Source organism: Bufo gargarizans, chromosome 9 (assembly GCF_014858855.1).
Source record: "Bufo gargarizans isolate SCDJY-AF-19 chromosome 9, ASM1485885v1, whole genome shotgun sequence".
In the NCBI taxonomy this organism is placed as follows: domain Eukaryota; kingdom Metazoa; phylum Chordata; class Amphibia; order Anura; family Bufonidae; genus Bufo; species Bufo gargarizans.
This window is the reverse complement of record NC_058088.1, coordinates 179,647,688-179,675,391: the sequence shown is the minus strand read 5'-3', so window position 1 is coordinate 179,675,391 and position 27,704 is coordinate 179,647,688. Positions and strand designations below refer to the sequence as shown.

Genomic DNA, 27,704 nt, shown 5'->3' with positions numbered 1-27,704 from the left:
GAAGATAAAAGCACATCAAAGAAATTCATTAGGAGTCCTCCCTAAAAATAGCAGAAGAGGAACAAGCACGGGACGGCGTTAACGAAGCTGTCCGTCTGGAGATAGTCTGCACAACAGGAACGGGTGGCGGCCTTCCTTCCCTTCCAGGGTCCTCCGGTATGTGGACCTCATAGGAAAGGCCAGGAGAACGTCAGGGAATTTTGTTCAGTGCTCATTGGGACAATTCGTGGTCCACTTTTGGGAGTTTAGAATAAGCAGATGTTCCCCATCTTCTAGGAGAGGGGTCACCAATAGGAAATGACTTGCTCAGCAAGATTCAGAGTCTTCCTCACACTGGTTCCTTGTCCGCTCTGGTTAATTTCTCCTTAACTTCCAGAGGCAAAGTGTTAAACAAGTCCTCCTCCACCACCAGTCCGCTGCGTTTTAGGAGGTGACACTCCCCTAGCTCCACAGGGAGACACTCCAGTCTGTTGCCTCGCAGCTCCATTTGGGCCAGGTTGGTCAGCTCGCCCACTCTGGAAGGGAGAGACTGCAGGGCGTTGTTCCCTAGATTCAGAGTACGAAGTTTCTTGCACTGGAAAAGCTCCGGAGGCAGGTTCTCAATCTATGGAGAAGCAAAGACAACTGGATTAAAGGAGGTCCCCGTCTTGGACAATCCCTACTTGCCACACGGGACCCTTGTTAATAATAAAGAGTCCCTGAGCGGGTAATACCCGGTAGTAGGTGTTGAGTTTGCCTGCAGCGCCCCTACAGGAGAGAAGTGGTATTACACAATTCAATGTATTGCCTGGGCAATACAGGACAAGACAGGTCCTCCAGACAGTCAAATGTTCTGAATATTATCGCCCTATTTCGGGGAAGGTCACATGGGACATGTAAAATAAAGTAACCTACTCTGCTTAAAGGAATTGTCCCATTGCAAGAACTTATCCCCTATGCACAAGTGCCAAGTGTGTAACTGCTCGGCTCCTCACCGATCACAACAATGGCGCACCGATGTCCCCCCCCATCCACCACTTCATTCACCTCTAAGCGCTCTGCTACCTCCAGCAGTCCTGATACAGTTGAATGGAGCATCCAACGGGGTAACATGGCTCCTTATGTTGCGATAGGGGATAAGCTCTTGTAATATAGGACAACCCCTATAAGGCCAATACTGTATTTTCAGCAAAACCCACCATTTTTGGAGGGATCGGCCAACAATCTAATAAGATTGGGGAGCTCCTGACAGATTACATTGGGGGAGAGAAGGATCGGGTCTGATGAGCATTAGACTTGCTATGAGGCTATTGGTGTAAATATGGGCCACGTAGACCACAGAAGGCTAGGTCTACATTTAGGACAGGGATCAGCAACCTTTGGCACACCAGCTGCTGTGAAACTACAATTCCCAGCATGCTCCATTCATTTCTATGGGAGTTTGGAGAAAAGCAGAGTACGTATGCATGCTGGGAGTTGTAGTTTCACAACAGCTGGAGGTTGCCTACCTTTGATCTAGGAGGAAGTAGTCCTCAGCAGCTAGTCTGATCCTTGGTCGAGCAGATCCGCTCCCCTAACTACTTACCAGCTAATCAGAAACTATTGTATAACCGGCAGTAAAGCAGCCTGCTGTAAAACGTTCAGCCTCTCATGGAAGGAGGCTGTAGAGCAGCGGCCACCGACGTGCAGCTCTTTAGCTGCTGCAAAACTACAAGTCCAAGCATGCCCTGACCATGCTGGGAGTTGTAGTTTTCTAACAGCTAGGAGAGCCCGACCGGAGTACCCCCTTTGATTCACAAACGGGACCCGCAGCTTCACGTCTCAATATAGAAAAAAACAACCTAGACAAAAAAATAATAATTAAACCTCCCTTTTCCGTCCATTTCCGGGAGAACAGGTTATCGACTGCGGCTTCATTAGAAGTAACAAAATATTGAACGTCTTTAATAATTAAAATGCCATTTACAGAAAACGCTCCAGCTCATAAAAATGGGCAAATAATGCAACGATGACGAAGCAGCAGCAGCAGCAGCGGTATTAACAGCTCATCCTGTTAAGCCGTTCGCGGCCGGGGGCACTCGGAAAGGCACCTTGCATTTCAGTGATGCTTAGATGAGCAGGTCCACATTTTTTGTCTGCATGTGATGGTGGGAGTTGTGGTTCTACAACAGGCATGCTCAACCTGCGGCCCTCCAGCTGTTGTAAAACTACAACTCCCACAATGCCCTGCTATAGGCTGATAGCTGTAGGCTGTTCGGGCATGCTGGGAGTTGTAGTTTTGCAACAGCTGGAGGGCCGCAGGTTGAGCATGAATGCTCTACAAGAACAGGAGCGTCACAGGTCGTATATCAGCATGGATAAAACCAAGGCCTGCGATAAGCATCACTGAGGCCCTATTCACATCTCACTTTTGGCTACATGGGAGGGACAAATTGGGTCTGTCATGTCCATAGGCCCCTTCTCGTCCACGGTAGGCCAAAAGATCTAGCAGTCACTGGACAGGAAAGCAAAGTAAATCCTGTATACCTCTTGGTATGCCTTTTTTTCTATGGCTGACATATGCCTATTGTGCAGCATCATACATGGAAGGCTTCTCTCCAAGGTATTCTTCCAACGTAGCCAAAAACACGGTGTGAACAGAACCTAACGCGGGTCGTACGCATGACATAGCTATTGGCCGAACACTCATTTGGCCAACGGCTCTCTCCCCCGACCCTCCAGGTACATGCCTGCTCAGCTCGGTCAAGCATGCATGTTGTTGCAATTGGAGAGGTGAGAAAGCTGCTGGGGCGGTTTATCACCCTGAGAACAAAAGGAGCAGGCATGCTGAAATCCAACATGCCTGATCGCTCTCTCGCTCTCCCAAGACCTGGCATCAGAGGAGAGCCAGGAGGTCCCCTTATACATAAGATCAGCGATACTCAACCTGCGGCCCTCCAGCTGTTATAAAACAACAACTCCCATCATGCCCTACTGTAGGCCGATGTCTTGCTATGCTGGGAGTTGTAATTTTGCAACAGCTGGAGGGCCGCAGGTTGGGAATCTCGCACTATATAAGAGTATAGAACCTGTGACTTCATAGCTGTCTTGCAGCCTGCATGTGATGGTGGGAGCTGTAGTATTATAACAGCCAGGCGAGCCACAGGTCACATACCCCTGGTGAGTAGCATGGATAAGACCTGTAATAAGTAATTACTACTGTGGAATATACCAGTACCACAGTAATACACCTGTATGGCAAGAAGTGAGGAGCTAACCCCCACCCGCCTATCATAGCAGCAGGGGGTCACATTTATTCAACAGTAAGTAAAATACTCACGTGATTGGCAGTTACAGCGAAATACTGCAAGTTCTGTAGTTGCCCGATCTCCGCTGGGATGCTAGTTAGGGTATTGTGGCTCAGGTCAAGATGGCGGAGCTTTCGACATAAGCATAGCTGGACTGGTATTTTGTCGATCTTGTTGCGGTTAAGATACAGGCGCTCCATGCTGGCCAGATTGCCAATCTGAATTGGTATGTAGGCGATATGGTTGTACCAGAGCTTCAGGCAGCTCAGTCTGTGCAGGTGCTGGAAGCTAATAATCTCTTCGATTGTCTTCAAATTATTGTCCTTCAAATCTATCTCCTGAAGGTTGTGAAGACTGAAGATGGAGTGAGGGATCCTCTCCAGATCACAGCGCACCAGCTCCAGTTCTGTAAGGTTCAACATCTTTTTAAGACTGTTGAGGACCATAAGTTTGGTGCCCTCATTGTTGACGGAGAGCTTCTGCAGGTGAATGCCGACATCGGTCACCACCTGGGGCAGTTTAGTCAGGTTACTCTTCAGCCTCAACACTTTCAACCTCTTCAGCTCGCGTAGACCATCGATGACTATATATCTGTTGTTCTCCGCGCTCAGGTTACCGGTCAAGTGCAGCTCCTCCAAGTTTTTCAGACTGTAGATCCACAGAGGAATCTCCTTGATGTCCGTAAATTTGATGTGCAGTGACTTCAGATTCTCTCTGAGGAAGGCCAAAGCTGGTGCCTCGATTTTAGCTGCTGTGTGGTACAACCAGAGCTCCTTTAGACCTATGAGCTGGGCAATGCTTGGAGGGATGGTGACATCTGGTATCAGTTCCAGTTTCAGGACTTCCAGCTCGACAAGGTCAAACACTGTGTCGGGGATACCGCTCAACATGAAGAGGTGCAGCTCGAGCTTGTCCTGAGAGTTCTTGGTAATCCTCTGGCGTAACTTGTCCAAGGTCCACTCGTGGTTAAGGTTAAGCTGTCTCAGTTTGTTCTCGCTGACTTCTGACAAAAAGACTGCAAAGCGCTTGGAGTAGAGCGGATCGTACTGGTCTATGAGATGCAGCATGAACGCAAAGTCGTTCTTCACATCTGGGATGTCGCTGTAGCTGCTTTCCTCTCGGATAGACTCAAAGGAATATTTTTTCAAGGATCTTCTCAGCATCCACCACAGAGTGTATACGCAGACGAGGCCATAAAAGCCCACGAGGCTGATGTAGAAAGAAGCTAAGATTTTGAAGAGAGTGGCCAGCGGATGAGCACACCGATACATGCGATAGCCAGTCAGGCTTTCGATGTCCACCTTGCAGTCCACATCGAACTTAATGCTACTGACGTAATACACCGTGTAGCAGAGTATCAGGATGAACTTAATGACTTTGATGATTGTCTGGCGCATATAAAGCCTGTAGACTATATCTCCTTCTTCCACGTGAGTCCTGAACTTTTTCACCTTCTCGAACAAGGCCTTGGCTTGCTCGCCCTCCTTTTTATCCAGGACTCCGGTTTCGGACCTGTCGACGATCCCCTGCTCCACCCTGGACTTACTCCTCTGGAGCATGGGCACAGTTGCTTCCACATCGTCGCTGGCCGTAGAAGACTTCTTGTCCACCGAGCCGTTCATCTTTGCTCCAGTGGGCTTGGTGTCGCTTTCTTCCACCACTGTCTCAGACAAGGCTCGAGTAGTCCACGGTGAATCGAAGCACTTGAGCAGGATGGATACGAAAGTGCTCCAGTTTGGAGCTGGTGCGGGGAAACTTAAACCAGAAGTTACTACAGGCCAAGAAGATCAACGTGTGCAACAGGACGAGGTAAGGAAAGTACTTTGCGAACCAGTGCAGCCGGTTCTCATAGCACACTGCATCCACGTAGTTATACTGATGTCTGTCCAAGTCGTATTTTATACCCGTTGGACCAAGTCCAGGTGGAGGCCCCAGGCTACTGTTGATGTACTCCATTTCTGCAGGTGTCCAGCCACGGTAGGAATCGTTACAGCTGTCTTGGGTGACCCATTTACAAGGCAGGCAGATCATCTTGTCCTGTGTGACCTGCAGGGTGCCTCCAAACACCGCTATCATGAGCATGACGATGGAGATGTAGTCCGTGAAGACGTCCCACCATGGCTTCAAGATGCGATAAGCCGGTTGCGTGTCGGCAAAATAGCGCAGCTCTGTGATGGGAATCATGGCTCACCTGGAAACGAGCAAACAGAACAGGGTTTTAGTACAAAGCGAGATCCCAGAGCAGACACCTAACTATTTATACCAACGGGGACAGGTAAGGACAGCCGCACAGAGATCAGACAGGAGGAAGGGCATTAGAAATCATACAATGCAACTGCAATGCAAGGACTGGAGCGTAAAAACTGCTGCTTCCAACCCTTTAGGGAATTTTAGGGACGTCGGAGACCTTGACTTCATACTCAAAACGCGTCGAGGACTACTCTGATCTCATATAGCTCCTTCTATCAGGGACTTTTAAACGCATTAAAATTCAAGCCTAACGTCTCCACAAAGTAATAAAACGACACAGGCGGCTGTGGAGGAGGGAATGGACAGGAAACCGCACACATCGGGGCTGGAGAATATTGTCAGGGGACGCTCGTCTTAACCGCTGCATTACCGGTGTGTCCTTGAAGACGCCCGCCCAATCTTAATGCAATACTACGAATGATCTGGGGGGAAACTGGGCTAACCAGAAGTCTCAGCATGCAGATAGATCTAATCTCTATTCACTCCATTAGGGCTCATGCACACGGGCGTTCTGCGCAGGCAACATCCATGCGGATTCAGCAGACGGATCCGACACATTTAACTTGAATGAGTCCGTGATCCATCCGCACCGCAAAAAAGGAGGCACGGAGAGAAACTACGGAGTGCTTCCATGGGTTCCCGCACCACACCTTCCGGACCCCATTCAAGTGAATGGGACCGCATCTGTGATGCGGCGAGTACATGGACGCTGCCTGGGCCGCAATATGGGCATGGCCGTGTGCATGAGCCCTTAAGGAAATCATGGATGCATCAGTTCGATTTGATCATTGTGTTCTAAGGACGCTTGGGTCGCAAAAAAAAATAAAAAAAAGTGAGCAAGTTAAAGGGGCACTCCCCATCTCCTGAGTCGATGGTGTATCGCTAGTGTATGCCACCACTTTACAATCGGTGTGGGTTCCACTTATGGGAAGCCTACTGATTCTGAGAATGGAGGGTTCACAGAGTCAGGGCCCCTTCACAGTCTTTACCCCGACCACCCACAGTGCTGGGAAACTGTGGCACGTCAATGGGGCCAGCTGCAGCTCCCTGGGGTAGCCGGGGATGCCCATGTGTAAGGAAAAACAGGCGTAGATCATTCTCAGGACCATGCTTGTCCCTAAAGACCCCCCCCCCTCCAATTATAAAGCGACTGGATACTCCAGCGATGAGCCCCTTTAAATTTAAGGGGGTTATCCAATATCAGGAGAGAGGATCTGCTTATTTTCTCCTTTCAAGTGAATTGGGCTGACCCTGCAATACCAGAGACCGCCCATGGACAGATGGGCGCCGTTTCTCAAAAAATAAAAAATGGACAACCTCTTTACTAGTAAAGACATGCTTGTATTTGCAGTTCACCAGCTGGAAAGCCCGTTGCCAGAGGCAAGGTATTAGAAAACTCTGCACGTCGCTCATTAACCCTCGTGGGATCCATTGGCTCCAGATGTCAGGATGATTCAGGAGCTCAGAAACGTGCAGGCCTGGGTTAATAGGCACGCTTCCCACACGTCTGCTGAATCAGTCCATTACAGAAGGTCACCTTCCACAAGGCCACGCCACCTGATGGCTGAAATAGTGCGAGCATCCTCAGAATACATTTACAAGCATCACCCATCACAACGTCTAAAAACACAAAATGGAATATCCCCTTTAAGAAACTATTGCTCATTTATTGTTTGTTTGGATCAGTCTTAGGCGAACGACTGAATCACAAATTGTTGCGACACAAAACCGTAAAACCGCCATCTACAGTATGCCATGGCCCCACACTGCGAATTTGTAAGGAAAATTTAATTTTGTATTATGGAAGCAACCGACACTGGCACCATTCCTTCCAGGGGTGAACACAGCGTCTCGGGGAGGCACAAGGGGCGCCTGCAGGTCCTAAAACAGACCTATGCCCCCATGTGCCAGGATTGCTGTGTGCATCAGGCCACCATAGCGCAGCAGTATCTGCTTGACTGCGCCCCCAAATTCCCTTCTAGGTGCTATTCTAAAATGCGTGTCGTAGCTCAACTATGGCGTCTCGGGCAAAAGTAAAAGTGTGGTTGTGGCATCAGAGTTTGTGCTGAACGAGTTAATGGTTAATCAAGGTGGGAGGCATCGGATTTAGGCCTCATGTACACGACCGTGGTTTGAGTCCGCATCCGAACTGCATTTATTTGCGGGTCGGATGAGGGCCCATTAACTTCAAAAGATGCGACTAGCACTCCCTGTGCTGTCCGCATCCGCACGTTTATTCTGTGCCACCGCAAAAAAATAATAATATAGAACATGTCCTATTCTTGTCCGTATCACAGACAAGCATAGGACTGCTCTATTGAGGGCTGGACTTTCCGTTCCGCAAAATGCAGAATGCACACAGCCTGCATCCGTGTTTTGCACACTGCACAACAGACATGGTCGTGTGCATGAGGACTTAAAAGGGGTTGTCCAGGATTGAAAAAACATGGCTGCAAAACCACACACAACGCATGGACAGGGGTGGCGCTCATTTCGGAAGAAAGCACCCCTTTAACAGATATTGCCCTTTCTAAGAGTGCCCCAAAACACCCCAATATGGTGAGTGGGCAACCAGAAGATCTCTGACAGATCCTGAGAAGATCAAAATGCCTTAAAACTGCCCCCCCAATATACCAGGCCCCTCACAGGGAATATACTCACCCAGCTCCCTGCGCCGCTCCGGGTCCCCGCACTGCCGCTTCTGTGAGCGGATGAAAAGATCTGGTGTCGGGGAGAGCAGGGACGAGCCTTCCTAGCATTGCGGGTGACGATAGGGAGGCTCGTCCCCATCACCGCCTGCCATTGGCTGCTCCCCCCCGAAACTGGATGTTTTTATTCTCACACAGGGAAAAGCAGCAGCGGCGGTGCGGGGTAAGTATATTCCCTGTGAGGGGCCCGGCTCATGGAGGGGGGGGCAGTTTATAGTATTGAACAACCCCTTTAAAAGGGGCATTCCCATCTGAACATTTAAGGCATATATAGATGGGATACGCCGTAAAGACCTCTAGGACTCACTCCTGTGTCAAGAACAGGGCTCCCCATTTAAATGGGCAGCGAGCCGCACGCGTGCATGTCTTTCTCCATTCACTACCGTTCTTGACACAGGAGTGAGTCCCAAAGGTGGGACCTGCACTATTCGGACATTTTTTACCTATTTTATTGGCCATTAAAATCCAGATGGGAATACCCCTTTAAAGGGGGTTTCCAGAATTTAAAATTTTAAGCTCTATCTATCCTTAGGACAGGCCATCAATATTTAATAGTTCAGGATCTGACTCTCGACACCAGTTCGACCAGCTACTTGGTGGGTGCGGAGAATTGGATCCCTAATAATCTAATAGGCCATGTTTTAAAAACCTTTATAAAAAGTTGGACAGGGAACCAAAAAAAGAGATGGGGCTTCCTTATGGGTTATCGCAGCCGGTAGGTCATTGTGCCTGTGATAGAGCCCAAATCTCTAATTTCGGGATGGGTATCTGGCTTCATTATTATACTCTTAGATGATGAAGTCAACCAATAATGCCGAGGTGGTAACATGGCAGAGCGCTAACAAGAACAGTATGAGCTCAGCTTTCTCAGACCTGAACCTTGGCAGCCAAAACTAGTCACAAAACACAAACTAAAGTGACGCAGGGTAAAAACACATCAAAGTCCACTCACAATAAGACATCCTCCAGCCCTGGGCCGGCGGCCAAGAATTCTTCTCTCGTAAACCATTGCTTACAAACACACCCTACGCTGAGGGAAGGAGGCTCCACGAGGAGACCAAAAATGGCATACATCTGACTGTTCAAACCAAGCGGAGTATGGACCTGTTAGGCACAAACCCACACAGTGGCCTCTGTTACCCATAGGGTCCTGGGTAGGATGGAGTCCTAAAGACACACTTTTGGCCTCTGTCTATACATCATAAGGCTTCGTTCACATCACTGTTCAGCCTTTCCGTTCTCCTGACCCGTTTAGGACGGAAAGGATGGATTCGGCACATGACTGTGCCGAACGGAGCCCTTAGGACCCCATAGACTATAATGGGGTCTGTGAGGTTTCCGCTCAGAAGAAGATTTTTGAAGCGGAGAAAAAAGTCCTGCATGTCCAACTTTTGTCTCCGCTCCAAAATCATCTTCAGAGCGGAAACCTAACGGACCCCATTATAGTCTATGGAACCCGTGGGCTCCGTTCGGCACAGTTACGTGCCGAATCCGTCCTAAACGGGCCAGGAGAACGGAAGGGCTGATCGGTGATGTGAACGAAGCCTAACCCTATGGACATGATAAGTCTGAACGCCTAAAGCTTTCCCACCATACACGAATAACAAAAGCTGGGTAAAATGTAATGGCGGCCATTAGTGGTTGTCACCTTGGAAATCTAGCACACTGTGGTGTCTACAATGATATCGGCCCTCCACACAGGAATGAAACAAAACTGGGGCGTCTTTGAAGGGGGTTCTCCATTTTATTAACTCCTTCCCTTGTGTCTGAGGTAAACAAGAGCTGGGTGACAACTAAGTGGGAAATGTAAGAAATGTAATGGCAGCCATTAGAGGCCATCACCTTGGAAACCTAGTATTTTTTTGTATCTACAATGATATCGGCCCTCCACACAGACATGAAACAAAACTGAGCCGTCCTTCAAGGAGGTTCTCCATTTTATTAACTTTCTTCTTTATGGCGGAGGTAACCCCCCCCCCCCCCCCCCCATCAGTTCCACATAGGTCTAGTGGAAAATATGGAGCCGTTGCCCATGGCAACCAATCAGCTTCCAGTTCATGTTTCAGAGGCTCTGTCGGAAAGCAAAAGCGCTGACTGGTTGCTATGGGCAACAGCGACACTTTCCCCTCACTTGACAAATGTCCACCATTATATTTTATGAGTAAAAGGATGGATCAAAAACGGGGAAAACAAAATATAAAATAGCACACGAAACTCCATGACACTCATACGCAAAGAAACACGACATACGCCGCTATATATATATATTTTTTTTTTGGGGGGGGGGGGTTTACATACAGATGTACAAACAAATTGCTTCAAGGAACGAGATGGGAAAAAAATTATTCAGGAGGAAAACGCTCTAAATTTTGGACTGGAATATTAGTGGGGACAGGACTTGGCGGAAGGCAGCCATCTCAAAGCAACCTATGCCTGATTCGGACGGCCATATTTGCTTTCTGTGTGCGCAATAGTCCTCTCTCTACTTCCACATGGACCAGAACCTCTATACTATGGCCCCTGTCCTATGCGGACGTACGGACCTCGCGGCCCAGTTCTGACTGGTTGCCATGGGCAACAAGGCCAGATTTTCTCTTCGACAGTGCTGAGAAAGGAGGCCCAATTGTACATAAAACTTGGTAGACATCTCCGTCGTCCATAGCAACCACTAAAATCACTTCTTTCCGTTGGTTTGGAAAAACGAAAGAAGGCATTTGATTGGTTGCCATGGACAATTCTGACAACTTTGCTTTTTTTTCTCTCCATTTTTCTAAGCGAGTGTGGATAAAACAAATTCCTGTGGGGGCAAACTGGAGAGCCCCCCCCTGCTGTATGGTATGGCAGGAGACGAGATGACTGATTTAAGTAGCGCCAGGATGTCAGCAAACAGGATCTGTGATCTGCCAGATGACAGCCTACTTAAAGGGGGTGTCCAGATCCGAAAAAAACATTGCTGCTTTCTTCCAAAAACAGCGCCACACCTGTCCACAGGCTGTGCGTAATACTGCAGCTCAGCTCCAGAATACTTCAACCGAGTTGTAATACAAGATGCAACCAATGGATAAGAGTGGCGCTGTTTCTGGCAGAAAGCAGCCAGGTTTTTCTAAGCATGGACAACCCCTTTAAAACAGACTTTACCCTTAAACATGCCTTTAATTCTAATATCCCTTTAAAGGGCCTCTAATCTCTCCTTCATGTCTTGCATCCCCCGTCTATTCTTATGACTCTGGGATGAGCCATTCCGTTATTATTCCTGCTAGAAGATATGTATGAATTGCAGTTTGCCGTGAAGGTCCATCTGGGCGTGTGCCAGCGCAGTCTGACTACACAATCAATGCGGCCAGGGTCAGACTGGGCAGGGACACACCCCCAAACTGGTAACAACCATCTGGACCTTCATTGCAAACTGCTAGCCATTCATTGATGACTTTTATAAGGAATAATAGAGGAACTGCACAACATAAAGTCATAAGAATAGATGCTCCAGAATGGTCATTACATGACGGATGCAGTAGTTACTAAAGCAGACAAGTCAGGAGAGGTCCCCTTAAAGCCCCTAAATGTAAAAAAAAAAAAAAAAGATCAGTTTTGTCCGGTCCTCCGCTTTGGTCAGTGACGCAGCCGTAAATACCCGACATTATCAGCCAATTACTGGCCTCGGCAGTTTTGTGCTGCATACTACCGAGTCCAGTGACTGGCTGTAGCAATGATGTAGGGCAGGGATGCTAAACCTGCGGCCCTCCAGCTGTTGTAAAACTACGACTCCCAGCATGCCCTGCTGTAGGTTGATAGCTGTAGGCTGTCCGAGAATGCTGGGAGTTGCAGTTTTGCCACAGCTGGAGGGCCGCAGGTTGAGCATACCTGATGTAGGGTATATGGCACATCATCGCTGCGGGGAGGACCGGTGATGGAAATTAAGAGAGATCTTCTCTTATTTTATCGCATTTAAGCAATTTGGGGATAAATTTTAAGTCACCGATAAAGCAGAAGAATATTTTGGACTAGCCCCCTCCTCACTCAGCGGCAGGTATACATCCGCCACGAGCTCCGGCGGCGGTGACGAGGAGGGACATTCCTCATGTTAGTGAGCAAAGCAAACATAGGATCCAAGGCGACGTGATCTACCACCACACAAGAAGCCACCAGAAAACTGCATGAAAGGCAACTCCCTAAGGCAGTCTCAGTCTCCAGCTGCAAGCATGGCTGAAGTCCCCGATATCAACCATGCAATGTATAAGGGGGCCTCCGAAGGCAGATGTCGGAGGAGATAAGGATCAGGCTGTTGGGTTTTAACACATCCGATTCTATTGCTTTCAAAAGACATGCATGCTCGATCGAGCCGAGTGTGCATGTACACGGGGGTTGGGAAAGATACCCGTTTGGCCGTCTAAAACGTATGGCCATCCATAGAGCTAAAGCAGGGATGCCCAACCTGCGGCCCCCCAGATGCTGCAAAACTACAACTTCCATCATGCCTGGACAGCATACAGCTATTAGGGTATACTGGGAGTTGTAGTTTTTCAACAGCAGGAGGGCCGCAGGTTGGGCATCCCTGAGCGAGAGGGTCTGTGCAGGTTGGCACATATTTCCAGAATATCTAGTAGTGAATTGACTTAAAGGGGTTGTCCCACGTGTCCTATTAAATGGCTTTTTTAAGTGTCATCAGTATGTGATAGATGGGGGTCCGACACCCGCAGATCAGCTGGCTGAAGCGCTGTTGCCCCCTCACAGCTTACCAAGCATAGCGCCATCCATTGTACAGTGGTTGTGCTTAGTATTGCAGCTCAGCCCCATTCACTGCGCTGCGGCTAGGCCACATCAATGACGAAGGTGACATCACTGGCTTAGGGTCCATTCACACGTCCGCAAAATGGGTCAGCATCCGTTGCGCAATTTTGAGGAACAGGTGCGGACCCATTCATTTTCTATGGGGCCGGAATGTGCTGTCCGGATCCGCAAAAAAAATAGAACATGTCCTATTCTTGTCCGCAATTGCGGACAAGAAAAGGCATTTTCTATGAGAGTGGCGGTGATGTGCAGTCTGCGGAACGCACATTGCCGGTGTCCATGTTTTGCAGATCTACAAAACACATACGGACGTGTGAATGGACCCTTAGGGTAAGCTTCGAGGAGGCTATGGCGCTCAGTGGCCACTTTAAGTAACTGATCGGCGGGGGACACGGGCGTGGGACTCCCACCGATCATATACCGATGATCCTGAGGATAGGTCACCAGTATAAAACACAACATATGCACCTTTATAGAAGAAAAGCAAATAACCTGCTGAGAACATTCTGTACAATTGTTAAATGTGCATGAAATGAGCAGCAATGGAAGGCGTGTGCGCAGGAGAGCTGGCAGCAGTACAAGGGCAGCCCAGCACCGGCACCGACTATGAGAGCGGGTGTGGCGGCACTATGCTGAGTCAGCTGGCAATGTACAGAAATACACAAGTCTTTAAGAAAGCATATAGACTGTGCAACAGAAAAGAGGAGCAGCGTTTCAACCAATCAGGACGCTTCTCTCCATTTAAAGGGATTGTCCCATCACAACGTAACCCCTATCTACAGGATAGGGGACGAGTTTAAAAGGGGCACCACCCGATTTCAAGAAAGGGGGAGCGGTGAATACACGTGGGCGCTGCCAGAGACAGACCACCACTTGTCCCCATAAAGTTAAATGGAGCAGCGGGTACACATGCATGTCTGCGCGCCATCCAGACAGAGGATCATTGGCCCCCCCCTTTCTTGTGATCAGTAGTCGGACCCCCTTACATTAGGAATATGAGAGCTGGATCCTGATTGGCTGCTATGTGCTGAGGTCTAGTGGGTGCACTTACCCCGGGGTACTGTCTGGCGGTGCTATCTGTGCTCTGACGGAGTGTGAAACAACAGGCGCGATCTATCACGGATATAGCAGCAGTGGCAGGTGCCCAACTCCATGGGAGCAGCTACACCTGAAAAAAGAAGAGGACAACGTATTAAAGGGGTGATCCTGTATCCCCCCCCAACGATGCCCCCGAAACAAGGGTACAGGCACCCTTGTGCACACTCACCAAAACCCTTTTCGGGCCATTAAATCATGTGGTTTAGGGACTGAAAAGTTCTGGGCGCTGGCAAAGGTGTGGCTTGTTGGCCTTGGCCTGCATGCCCCCCCCCCCCAAAAAAAATGTCTTAAAGGGGTAATCCACTAAGAACAACCCTGGTCCACAATTTTGCAACCAATACTTTGGTTTTACCAGAGTGGGGGTCGGTTGCATGTCGCAGCCATTGGGTGGCCCATTATGGGGGTGTTCCCAGTCTAGTTCTGTCAATTTTTTGGTAAACTGGCATGGGCATTGACCATCGTGGGTGCATGGTAGCAGCTAGAGGGTGTCCATCAGGCCCAAATCTGACTGGTATCAATCTGGCCTATTATGGGGGTGCTGGCAGCTTCCCCTTGTTATGGCAGGCATATGGGCGTGGCCCCAAATCTACCATCCGCACCGGTTGGTCACGCCCAGATGCTGAGCTCGTGTACCAGAGCCGTATCAGCAGGACGGCCCTTTAGTTTTGTGCCCTGACAGCAAGCAGTGATCTTGAAAATGGAATGGAAACTTACAGAACTTTTTACTCGTTACCCGTAAGTGGAAAAGGCGAAATGACTGACATTGGCGCAGGTGGCGCCTGACAAGGTGCCCAGGGGTTTGGCGGTGGTCCGTGCCATTGTGGAGGGCACTTAATGTGACTCCAAAAATCAGGTTTGCGCCCTATATATGACACTTGGGTTAACGCCAATTATTACTAAGGCAATATGGCCTAAAGCTGACATCAATACAAGCAAATGGGCCTTCAATGAGGATGGAGGGACGGCACTACCAGCACCTAGAGCACCCACACAGTCTCCCCCCCCCTTCATTCCCGAATGGTACGGTCCTCACCACCGTTTCCCAGAATCCTACCTTAACCCCCGGGCCGCGGCCGGTCCCTCTTCTTCTACTCTCCGCTTTGTCCCTCGCCACCGCAGTGCCCCACATCCCCACCTCCGGAAGTGACGCTTTGTCCCGGAGTGGGTGGGGGACACCGGTATCCCGAGGGGTTGGTCTTGGAGCCGGTATCCGGCGTTGGGATAGGCGGGGCGGAGATACAGCGATCCTAGGGGCGGGGCCTGAAAGTCTTCCGCCGCCATCTTTGTTGCGGGCAGGAGCACTCTATTCCGGGATACGTTACCGCCCACTCTGAGCTGACCCCAGGGTTGGATCCCACCGTGGACCTGTATGTATTCCACGGCCTCTATGTCTTGTGTTTTGGGGGGGTTCAGGGTACAGTTGGCATTGCTGGTAGACAAGGCCTGCTGCGCCATGATAGGGTGCATAGAAAGTCACATGATTGTTGATAAGTCAGGGGCGCTCAGAGTGGTCACCAAAATAAATAGAAATTATTATTTTGTGTTACCATGACGACTGTGTGCCGTTGACCTCTACGCAAGAAGAAGGTCTTGTGACGCGAATCATGGAAAGCGATACCGGCCGGTGGGATGGACTGTCCGTTTTACAATTCAGTGCACAAACAAGAATAGAGAAAATTTTTGCGGAAATTGTGCCGCAGTGGCATAGCATGGCACCGGACGCCATAGCGTCATTTACATAGTGCCAACGTATGCCGCTGCTCTGTGTGGAGATGACGCCACTCGCGTCTGTCCCCAATAGTTCCAAATTATAAATGGGTTTTTCCAGCAGTTAGTATAGTATAGGTCAGGCATGCTCAACCTGCAGCCCTCCAGCTGTTGCAAACCTACAACTCCCAGCATGCCCGAACAGCCTACAGCTGGGAATTGTGGGAGTTGTAGTTTTACAACAGCTGGAGGGCCGCAGGTTGAGCATCCCTGGTATAGGTCATTAGATCGGTGGGGGTTCGACGCGCGGCGCACCCACCGATCAGACGCTATACAGTGGACGGAGGTGGAAGCACAAGCTGCTGTCCGCCGTGTAGTGTCCGGCGTCGTCTTACCGCAGCATCACTTTCACCTGTCTAATATTGATAACTTATCCTGACTCACCAGTATGTAAAGTTGGAAAACCCCTTTAATTCCACGCAAACACAGGGAGGACACACAAACTATCCACAGAGCTACCGCGCCGACCCCTCTGAGCTGTGCAGAGCCGTAATACGTCCCCCGATTTCATACGAAACATACAGAGACGATGCTCCCCTAGAAGCATGGAGGCACCATATGGCGGTACATGACGGGTGTAAGTTCTGCAGTATGGAGCCCTAGGTCCTGCGTGCTGTCAGATAGGTTCCGTGTGCGGCCTAGAGGGGTTGACTCGCATCTTCTTTTGTGTGGTGCCAAATCAATTAGAAGTATAAGTATGTGTACACCATACTGCTCTCATCATGAGACCAGACACACAAGGTGGTTTCTTGAAAGCATTTTGAAAGCCATCTTGCCAAAAAACCCATAGGCATTTAAGAAGAAGGAAAAGCTTCCCGAAAAAGATTACACCTTCGGGGCCGATTCCAACTCAGAACCAGCATATGCTGAAAGGGGCACTTCTAAACTGCCGTTCTGCGGTTAAGAATGCAGCCAACATTTACGATTTGATTTTATCTAATAATCTAGACTATTTGTGCCTAACCGAAACGTGGTTTTCGGAGGGGGTGGATCCTATGTTGGATGAGTTGGTCCTACCCTTGTACAAAATTCTTCACATAGACTGGGCCACTAGAGGTGGAGGTGTTGCAATGGTCTTTCGTAAGCACCTAATGATGACAGCCCTTAAGAATGGCCCAATTTTCAAAACTTTCGAACACCTAGCTATCAAATGCCAGAAGAATCCATAAGAGGCCTTCTCAATCTTTATTGTCTACCACTCTCCAGGATTTGATGACGAACTGCTGGAATCGGCCACATTGGCCTTCCTAGATAGTGAGAAGAACATCATTGTGGGCGACATAAATTGCTGGGCCGATGATGTGTCCAACATCCAAACCCAGCAATTATTAACATCCCTCGAGACCATTGGCTTCATGCAGGAGGTGACCTCCCCGACTCACAGGGGTGGCCACATCCTGGACTGGATTCTGACATCCAGGGTGGAGATACAGGTCCAATCCATACATGATCTGGTGTGGACTGATCACAAAAATATACTTTTTACTCAAACTATCCACCCTTTAAAAAAAAAAAGCTCCCCATTTTCCAGTGAGAAATAAGACTCTCACCCAACAAAGAAATTAGAAAATTCTTAATTTGGAGGAATTTGGCAGCAGCTTTAAGGAGAATCTGAATATAGATTTATTCCGCTCCATGGAAGCAAAGCTAACAGCTTTTAATGATTGTATAGAGGCTACACTAAACACCTTAGCACCTATGAAACATAAACAGCAACCTCGTCCCCCTTATAAAAACCCGCCTTGGTTCACTGCTGAATTAAGAGAGGATAAAAAGACTACCAGAGGCCTTGAAAAGGCCTGGAGAAAAAATCCCATAGAAGACACCAAAATTAAATACAAAATAAGTATGAGAAAGTACAGAGATAATATTAAAAATACCAAAAGAACATACTACTCAAATAAAATAGGCAATGCGGCTAACAACTCCAGAGAACTTTTCAAAGTGGCTAGAGAACTAGTCAATCCTAGATGTAAGATTGCAACGACGGAGCACTCTCAAGCACTGTGCCAGGAAATGGCTGACTACTTTGCTGAAAAAATCCAGAAATTTAGGGACAATATCCCAACGGTTCATAGGACGGATGAGACACTTTCTTCTCCACTCTCAACCTTACCCTATCCCCTCACCTAATTTCAGCCCATCTCTGAGGAGAGAACGATTGAACTCATTGGAGCACTCAGATCCTCCTCCTCGTCTCTAGACCCATGCCCGGCGGCCGTGGTGAAGTCCGCCGCGGTTGTAATGGCACCATACATTCGAGACATTATAAATAGTTCCTTTTCCAGCGGTCAGGTGCCGGCTATTCTGAAGCAGGCAGTGGTAACACCCCTGCCTAGGAAACCGGCGCTACCTGTGACCGATCTGAGTAACCTTAGACCGATTTCGGGACTGCCGTTCGCTGAAAAGATAGGTGAGAGGGAGGTTGTTGCACAACTACAGGGATATCTGGAGGCCAATCACATTCTTGACGACTTCCAGTCGGGATTCCGACCCGGAAGGGGTACCGAGACCGCTCTGGTCACTGTCCAGGACGATCTACTGATGGCATTAGACCAGAACGACTCTATGGTCCTAGTCCTTCTGGACCTATCATCCCCTTTTGACACTATTGACCATTAAGTGTTACTGAACTGGTTGAAAGTGGTAGCCGGACTAGATGGAAAGACCTTGGCATGGATGGTCTCATTTCTCCAAGACAGGGTACAACGAGTGAAGCTGTGGGTATTTCACTCAGCCGATCTCCCACTGTCCTGTGGAGTACCACAAGGCTCGGCACTATCTCCAGTCTTGTTCAACATCATCTATCTGAGACCATTGGCCGACATCATCAGGAGCCACAATCTGCAGTTTCATCTTTATGCGGATGATACACAACTGTACTTTAGGCTTGCCAAAAGTACAGTTGATCAAGTCGATATGTCCGGATGTCTCTTGGAGATCGATCACTGGATGAGTGCCAATCATCTAAAGCTTAATGGCACCAAAACTGAATGTATTACATTCAGTGACCAGAAAATTACACCCTCAGCCCCCCAATGGCCATTGTCTTTTGGACCTGTCCCTGAGACAGCCATCCAGGTCAGGGACTTGGGAGTGGTCTTGGACTGCAGATTAACCCTGGCTCCTCAGATAAATCAGGTGGTTAGTACCTGCCACTACCAGCTGAAACTTCTAAAGGAGGATCTTAAAATAAATCGAATCCCGTCTCAGGAAAGCCTTGGTCGGAGCAGCGATCAGCAGTCGGTTGGACTATTGTAATGCCTTGTACATGGGACTCCCTAAGAACTTGCATAGACTTCAACTTGTGCAGAATGCCGCAGCAAGGCTACTAACGGGTGTTGCCCGCTGAGAGCGTATCACTCCCTCTTTTAATGCCTTGCACTGGCTCCCCGTCCAACAACGGGTGATGTTTAAAATTGAATGCTTCATGCATAGGGTATTCCATGGTGTGGGGCCCTTGTACCTGCAACGTAAATTCACCAGGACATTGAGGTCTAGTAACTCTGCGAATTTTAACATCCCGTAAGTTAATAAGATCAGACGTGGAGGTAGATCCTTTTCGGCTCAAGGGGCCAGATTTTGGAACCACCTACCTCTGGCCCTGAAAATGATTCCCAGTCTTCTCTCATTCAGACGTGCACTGAAAACCCTACTTTTCAAACAGGCGTTTGATCTTCCTATGTAACTCTTATTTTTGGTTCATATCATTTTGGGGGTTTTCCTATATCTTAGTCTATAAATTCACGGTTGGTAATGTCCCTTCTATTTTAAAGATAGCTTTTCCTCACGTTTATTAATTTTGTTCTCTTCACATTCTCTATATCTCGTTTGAACCTTGAGATCCCCCTACCTTCCCTCCCTCTTTCTTGATTCTCCATTTGATAAGTGCTAGGAAATTGGTTTCTGGAATAGGTGCCTTATCCTCTAGGCTTTTGCGGACCATGGTAAAGTGTCATGCCTTCTTCTCAGCCAGCTAAGCGCATGGAGGCCCTAAGGGTAAGATTGCGTGTACACAAGACTATACATCATCATCATCATCATCATGCTCATGTCAGGGGGGCTGCCAGGGTGAAAATGAAGGTATGTCCGGGTTACAACCCCTTTAATGCACACATGGCTCATACATCTGGTTTGCGGCCATCTAGTGGACAAAAATGTGTACTACAGAATGTTCACATTATATATGTATAGAGGAATAAAGCCTATCTCTCACAAATCCATCCTTTTGCGGGAAATTGACCAAAGGTGAACAGGCAAAGTGAGGTACTCTCCCAACGCACTAAACAGCGAAGAGCTGGACTTTCCTTATTGCTTCACCAGGTCCCCTCAACTCCCTTCCGGGTTTGCCTTCACCTTGTCCTATTTACCCCGCAACCATCAACAAGGTTTTAGTGGCCGGAGTCCTCCAATCACCACTTTGCCCGATCCGTTCCCGATATCGGTGCGGGTCCCGGCGGTGGGACCTGCACCTCTAAGACAACGGAGGCATATCCTAGCGATATGCCCCCATTGTCTTAGAAGAGACAAACCCTGGAAGGGCTCATTCAGATGACCGTGCTGTGGTTTGGGGTCCGCAAATTTCGGATCCGCAAAACACGGATACCGGCCATGTATATTCCGCATTTTGCCAAATGTACAGGGCCGGCGTTATTTAGAAAATGGGGCCGCGGAACGGAACAACGGATGCGGACAGCACACAGTGTGCTGCCCACATCTTTTGCGGTTCCATTGAAATGAATGTTTCCCCACCCGTTGCGGGCCCATTCATACGGTGGTGCGAATGAGCCCTAATGGGTTGCGATAGAGGTGCCTTTTCTGTGCCCACGTATGTCTCTGAATTTATATAGAGGAATCAAAACGTTTTTCTTTCGGATTCCGTACAAATCTTACAGAAATCAAATGATCCATTGTGCCTAGGTCTAGGACAACATTGGTGACCATATTAATGGCTGTATGTGTCATATGACCAGGTCGGGGGGCAATAAGTTGATGGTGGTCGTACACGCACGATGTGGCCACAATGCCGTTACAGTTGTGACTGTATAGCCATGGTCTCAGCGTACCAATGTCTGTGGTGGACCAACCAATATGGATGAAGTAGTAGTGGAGCATGGTAAGCTTTGTGAACCTTTGTTTACCGATTGGTTCTGCTTGGGTTTCTTTGGAAGTTGGTCCATCCATTATATTCTATGGAGACCATGTAGCCAGGTGGAGCTGACTGGAGGCTCAATACTGGGAGGAACAATACTGAGAAAGCCACTACGTTCTAGCCAGTGACCTCTGATGGGATAAGCCACCAATGTCTGTTCTGAGACAACCCCTATAATGAAAGCTAGAACCTTCAGTATAATTGCCCTGGGGGGTAGGACATTCGTAACGTGTTCTCACGATGTTCCTTGCCAAAAAAGAAATATTGATGCAAGTGGCACCTTGATGCCAGAGTTCTGTATGGCTTCTTAAAGGGCTTCTGTCACCCCACTAAAGTGATTTTTTTTTTTGGGGCTGGTGAAATTAGTTATATTGCGATATATCACAATATAATTGTGTCACTTACTTTGATCCAGCAGTTTCTTCAAAAAACGAAGTTTTATCATATGTAAATCCGGTCTCTACCAGCAAGTAGGGCGGCTACTTGCTGGTAGCTGCTGCAGAAATCCGCCCTCTCGTCGTGTTGATTGACAGGGCCAGCCGGGATCTCCTCCTCCGGCCAGCCCTGTCGGCATTTCAAAAATCGCGCGCCTCTGTGGATTCGGCGCAGGCGCTCTGAGATGAGGAGGCTCGTCTCCTCAGCACTCCCTCAGTGCGCCTGCGCCGATGACGTCTTCTATTTTGGTGATGTCAGCGGCGCAGGCACACTGAGGGAGTTCTGAGGAGACGAGCCTCCTCATCTCAGAGCGCCTGCGCCGAATCCACAGAGGCGCGCGATTTTTGAAATGCCAACAGGGCTGGCCGGAGGAGGAGATCCCGGCTGGCCCTGTCAATCAACACGACGAGAGGGCGGATTTCTGCAGCAGCTACCAGCAAGTAGCCGCCCTACTTGCTGGTAGAGACCGGATTTACATATGATAAAACTTCGTTTTTTGAAGAAACTGCTGGATCAAAGTAAGTGACACAATTATATTGTGATATATCGCAATATAACTAATTTCACCAGCCCAAAAAAAAAAAAATCACTTTAGTGGGGTGACAGAAGCCCTTTAACCAGAAGATCTCTCCACATCTAAAGAGCATGTGCACAACGTCAGTATATGAGCTACAGTGCACTTTCCGTTTGATAACAATGGGGGTGTCACGAACTGTGGATGTGGGTCTACTTTTTCAACCGCCCATGAGTGGTAGGCTGCTGACCCACAGGGATCAGGACCACCAGAGGAACTAGGCTAGCTCGTGGAACTGTCTGGGGTCAAGTCCAGAAAAGAACGGATTATAGCTCAGATACCAAGGTAAAGCAGATGTTCAGAACCTAGTAGGACCTGTATTGATCAGGCAAAGAGTGAGACAGACGAGCAGGTATTTATAGGGGAGCTGATAAACTAGTCAGCAGTTGGACAGCAACGTAGAGCAAGGAGAGAAAGGCTAAACCTGAGGTGACATACACTGAACTAAGCTCCTGTTCACACATACACACCAGACAGACAGACACATACATAGCAAGTGGAGCGGTGGACACAGGCCGCCAGAGTAACAGAACCCCTCCTTTCTCTATCACTTCTCTGGTCTGGAGCCGACATTCCTTTACTCTGTACAAGCTGCCAGAGCAGATGGGAGTACAATACAAGGAAAACATCTGGAATATTGGTTACAACAGACTGGTACAGCAACTCTGTCCATGCGAGCTGAAGCCTTAGGCCCCTCGCAGACAAGCGTGTCCGGATGCGTCCCGGTGCATTGCGGCAAACCAGCGCGATTAGAAACGCAATTGCAGTCAGTTTTGACTGCGATTGCGTTCCGATGTTCAGTTTTGCACGCGCGTGATTAAAAAACTGACTGTGGTACCCAGACCCGAACTTCTTCACAGAAGTTCAGGTTTGGGTAAGTTGTAGTGTAGATTGTATTATTTCCTGTTATAAGGGAAAATAATAGCATTCTGAATACAGAATGCATAGTACAATAGGGCTGGAGGGGTTAAAAAAAAATAAAAAAATATTTAACTCACCTTAATCCACTTGTTCGCGCAGCCGGCATCTCTTCTGTCTTGTTCTGTGAGGAATAGGACCTTTGATGACGTCACTACGCTCATCACATGGTCCGTCACATGATCCATTAATTTCTATGGGGCCTGCGTTACGTGAAAAACGCACAAAGAAGAGCTTGCTGCGATTTTCACGCAACGCACAAGTGATGCGTGAAAATCACCGCTCATGTGCACAGCCCCATAGAAATCTCGCCTGTGTGAAAGGGGCCTTAGTCACAGGCCGAATTGGGAAAAAATTTCTAGCAACAGAATCAGCCACTGGTACTCCAGAATAGGGAGGCTTATTAGGAGATTTTTGCACAACACTCATCGCCGAGACATGTTCAGACTTAGACTACGTTCACACTAGCGTTTTTACTGGACAAAAATACCTGAAGTTACTCCTCGTGCATTCCGTGTCTGTATGTCTGTTCCGCAAAAAAATAGAACATGTCCTATTATTGTCCGTATTACGTACCAGGATAGTACTGTTCTATTAGGGGCCAGCTGTTCCGCTCCACAAAATACGGAATGCACGAGGACGTCATCCGTATTTTTTGCGGATCCGTTTTTTTGCAGACTGCAAAATACATACGTCGTGTGCATGAGCCCTTAGTTTGGGCTTTAGACATGTGGGGGGGTTACTCAGAAATGGCAACAGATCTCCAGAACTCTCCATGATAAAGACATCTATACAACAAACATACACTGAACAAAAATATAAACGCAACACTTTTGGTTTTGCTCCCATTTTGCATGAGCTGAACTCTGAACATTTTCTACATACACAAAAGACCCATTACTCTGAAATATTGTTCACAAATCTGTCTAAATCTGCGTTAGTGAGCGCTTCTCCTTTGCCGAGATAATCCCTCCCACCTCACAGGTGTGACCTATCAAGGTGCTGATTAGACAGCATGACAGAAACACCACGGAAGAACTCCGTGGGGTTCCGATTCGTGCTTCCGTTCCGCATCTCCGTGATTGCGGATCCTTTCAAGTGAATGGGTTCCGCATCCGTGATGCGGAGTGCAAACGGGCGGGTGCCCGTGTATTGCGGACAACGTTTGTGTGCAAGAGGCCTAAAGCAGTGGTTAAGGCATTCAGGCGGATAGACACGCCGTGCACAAAATCCAGCAGTTGGTCATGGTGGTCACTTGGCAAAACTCATCCGTAGTGGATCAGCAGGATCCATGGCCTGATCAAACTATTACGATCTGTGGATGTGCATCCACTGTGCTAACCACTCAGGTAGTAGGCTGCTAACCCACAGGGATCAGGGACTCCAGAGCAGAGTACCAGAAGAACCAGGTTAGCTCGTGGTCAGGAACAGCCTGCGGTCAAAGTCTAGGAAGGCAACTGTCAGAATAACGACAGGTAAACGCATTATAGCTCAGATAGCAAGGTAGAACAGAACCTAGCAGGACCTGTATTGATCTGGTAAAGGCCTCATGCACACGACCATATGTATTTTGCAGTCCGCAAAAAATACGGATGACGTCCTTGTGCATTCCGTATTTTGCGGAACGGAACAGCTGGCCCCTAATAGAACAGTCCTATCCTTGTCCGTAATGCGGACAATAATAGGACATGTTCTATTTTTTTGCGGAACGGAAATACAGACATAGGAAACGGAATGCACATGGAGTAACTTCCCTTTTTTTTTCTTTTGCGGATCCATTAAAATGAATGGAACGGACGCGGAAATAAAATACGTTCATGATCCCAAAGAGTGAGGGAAAAACAAGCAGGTATTTAAAGTGGAGCTGATGGACTAGATAGTCACCAGCTGGACAGCAACACAGATCAAGGAGAGAAAGGGTGTAACCTGAGGTGAGACACACTGAACTAAGGTCCTGTTCACACATGCGCACCAGACAGATACATGCGAGTGGAGAGGCAGGCAGACATGTATTTCATTTATTCAAGTGGTTGATGTGAGCTATTAGTGAGCTCTTGCTTTGTCGGATGTTTAAGAGCAGCCATGTTGTCACTCACACGTATGGCGGACGGAGTGGAAGAGCAGGAGTTGTCCTCCATCCTAGAGAACAGACAGGAGCGATAGGTGAAATGTAGCTTATAGGGCTGCATTTTGTAATGTTTTTAGGCTGTTTGTTCTAATATTGCTGTCTTGTGGTAGATCTTGAAGGTGCATATTATTGTGTTCATGTACAAAATACATGCAAAGTTGTCCATACCCTTCACTGTCGCCTGGGGAGGCAATGTAATTTATTATTGCAAATAAGAAACCGCCATCAGCTTTGTGCGTCTGAGATGCAACTATTCTACATAATAGGTGTAGTTTAGGCGTTGACACAGCCATTTTTAGGTGGTCTGATTGCTACATTTTCCATTGCTCTGGAGCAGACAGCTATTTACAGGGGAACATACACTATTGTGTATCTCCAGCCTCCTTCCCCCTCCCCATCATGCTGTCGGTGACGGTCATATTCAGAGGCAGAGTGGCTGGATCCGTGGCGATTGCACATAGACAGTGGTACAAGCGACGCTATAGCTCCACTGCTAACTATGCTCATGTGAGTATCTCTTACTAAGTATTCTATAAGGGCGGGTCAGATAATCTCCCTCGAAAAGTATCATTGTGTATGTGGTTAGTATGTCCTTGTCATGTTATACTTTAAAGCGTACGTTCACCCATTTTGCAGGTATTATAGTCCAAAGCTGCGTTCACGAGGCTTCAGAGCTGGATTCTTATTTTTTTACCTCAGCATGTGAACAATTCAATATGCTGTTATGGCCGACCAGCGCTCTCTCGGGCAGAATATTTGCCAATGATGGCATGGCTCACTTGTTTTCCCTATGAGAGTAGACCGCTGAAGAAGATCCGACAGCCCCTGGTGTATGTCCATCCATTATATACGAGTGGCTTTATTTTTTTACCTCAGCATGCAAACAACTTAATATGCTGTTATGGCTGACCGGCACCCAATCCCGGGCAGAATATCTATCCTTGATCTACCACCACTATCACCAAAATACACCTTATTAAAGCCCATTGTCCTACAGGCCCTATATACCAGTAATGACGGAGTTGCGTGTAATGGTGGAGGTCCCGGTGTGCGCCTCATGTGCTGTCCTGAAATGTCACATTGGACTCTGTTTACGACACTCCACTTTTAGCTTGTACTCATGAACTATAAATTCTGTGGGATTAATGTCTCTGGAGGAACAAAGCCCCGAGGAGACTGTAGACACATCCTGCACACATGCCGTCGGCGGCCATTTTACTAATCAGCCTGTCAGTGACATGGGAAAATGTCTGTTCCCACAATTCTCATGTGTTATTCCGGCTCGGATGAACAGATGTTAATGTGCGTTGACGACACGATGTACATTTTTGGGGAATTTTGAGATAATAGAGGGAGGGTAAAGTCCTCATATTGGACGGTGTCTATTGAAATCAATAGCCACTCTTTGATGTTGGTGGACCATTTATAGGCATATTCACACAAGGCAGTGTGGTGCGGGAGGCGGTATTTTGTGACTCGGGTGGGAGTACATTGTCAGAACCAAGGGAAATAAAGGGGTTCTCCAGGAATAAATTAAATTTGCCGCTAGCCACCTGTCCTACAATGTAAGTAGGACTAGTTGCTTCCACTGGCCTCACTACACACTAGGCTCTAGCACTTGCATATACTACATATTGGTGAACGTTCCTGTCAGGCTGCTCAGCCATGATGACATATGGTAGGCAGGATCACATCATTATCTGTACAGCAGTGTAGTGAGGCACCGCTCCCGAGACATCTCTGCAACTGGGGGAAACCAGTCACTCTCACAGTCTAGGACAGGTTGCTAAATAATTTTGCATTTAAAAAAATATCAAACTGACCACAACAAAAAAAACGCTCAAAAAACATTCTGTTTGTAGTGATTTATATACTTTACTATTGTGCCTGGAAAACCACCACAAAAAAGCGGCATTTGTCCTAAAATCGCTATACGTGACACCACTCTTAAAGGAGTGTTCCAGATTAATACTGGTGGCCTATTGTCACGGTCCCTCCCGCGAGAGAGGTGAGAAGATCGGATAGACTTGCTGCACGTGAGGCTGTCTGACAGGTCTCTCTGTTTTCCTCTGTGTATGTTGTTGTTTGGCAGGATCTCACCTCTCCTCAGGTGCCGCTCGTTGTCAGTGATGAGGCTCTATTTAGATCCGCCTCACACTGCTGACCATGCGGTTGATAGTTTCTGCTTGGAGTTGCTACTGCTGGTTTGTCTTGGATCTCCTGCTTCTCCATACATCTCTAAGCTGAGTACTTGTTGCCTTCACTGTTTCTTATTATCTGGTGGGTGTTGTTTCTAGGCCTCAAGGAGACGCAGGTTCCTTCATTCTGGAAGGAACCAGTTGTCTCATCCCCTGCTACCTATCCTAGGGCTTGTCAGTTTTAGCAGGGCTTTAGGTATCTGGTGTATGAGTATTTCCACCATCAGGATCTGCTCATACTGGCAGGAGTTAGGGAAAGGCCTAGGGATTACTAGGAGGTCACCATCCCACTTCCTTAGGTTTTGAGGCCTAGATTGTTGTCTATTCGTTGTGGTGTGTATTTGGTGTTTTCCCTTAACCTGTGACACCTATCTTCAGGATAGATCAACAGTATCTGATCAGTGGGGGTTCCGACATTCAGC

The 27,704-nt window shown here is 48.1% G+C and overlaps 2 protein-coding genes across 3 annotated transcripts in view; one reads left to right on the top strand and one right to left on the bottom strand.

Annotated features, from left to right (window-relative positions):
* Positions 1-15,313, bottom strand: LRRC8A (leucine rich repeat containing 8 VRAC subunit A). The gene is given in 5 exon segments (XM_044305202.1): positions 1-604; positions 3,299-4,990; positions 4,992-5,457; positions 14,064-14,180; positions 15,165-15,313. Coding segments are annotated over 3 exon segments (2,427 nt in total). The 5' UTR covers positions 5,451-5,457; positions 14,064-14,180; positions 15,165-15,313; the 3' UTR covers positions 1-328.
* A 71-nt stretch (positions 15,314-15,384) lies between these two features.
* KYAT1 (kynurenine aminotransferase 1) overlaps positions 15,385-27,704 on the top strand; it is a 28,423-nt gene continuing 16,103 nt past the window's right edge. Inside the window, exon 1 of one of the 2 annotated variants that reach the window (XM_044305207.1) lies at positions 15,385-15,477. Coding sequence is in view for 1 of the 2 variants with exons in the window: in XM_044305205.1 (XP_044161140.1) it covers positions 25,484-25,591 (108 nt within the window). In the remaining variant the exon portion in view is untranslated. Of the gene's footprint in view, positions 15,478-25,468; positions 25,592-27,704 lie in introns of those variants that run through there. The other variant, XM_044305205.1, reaches the window with a different exon arrangement.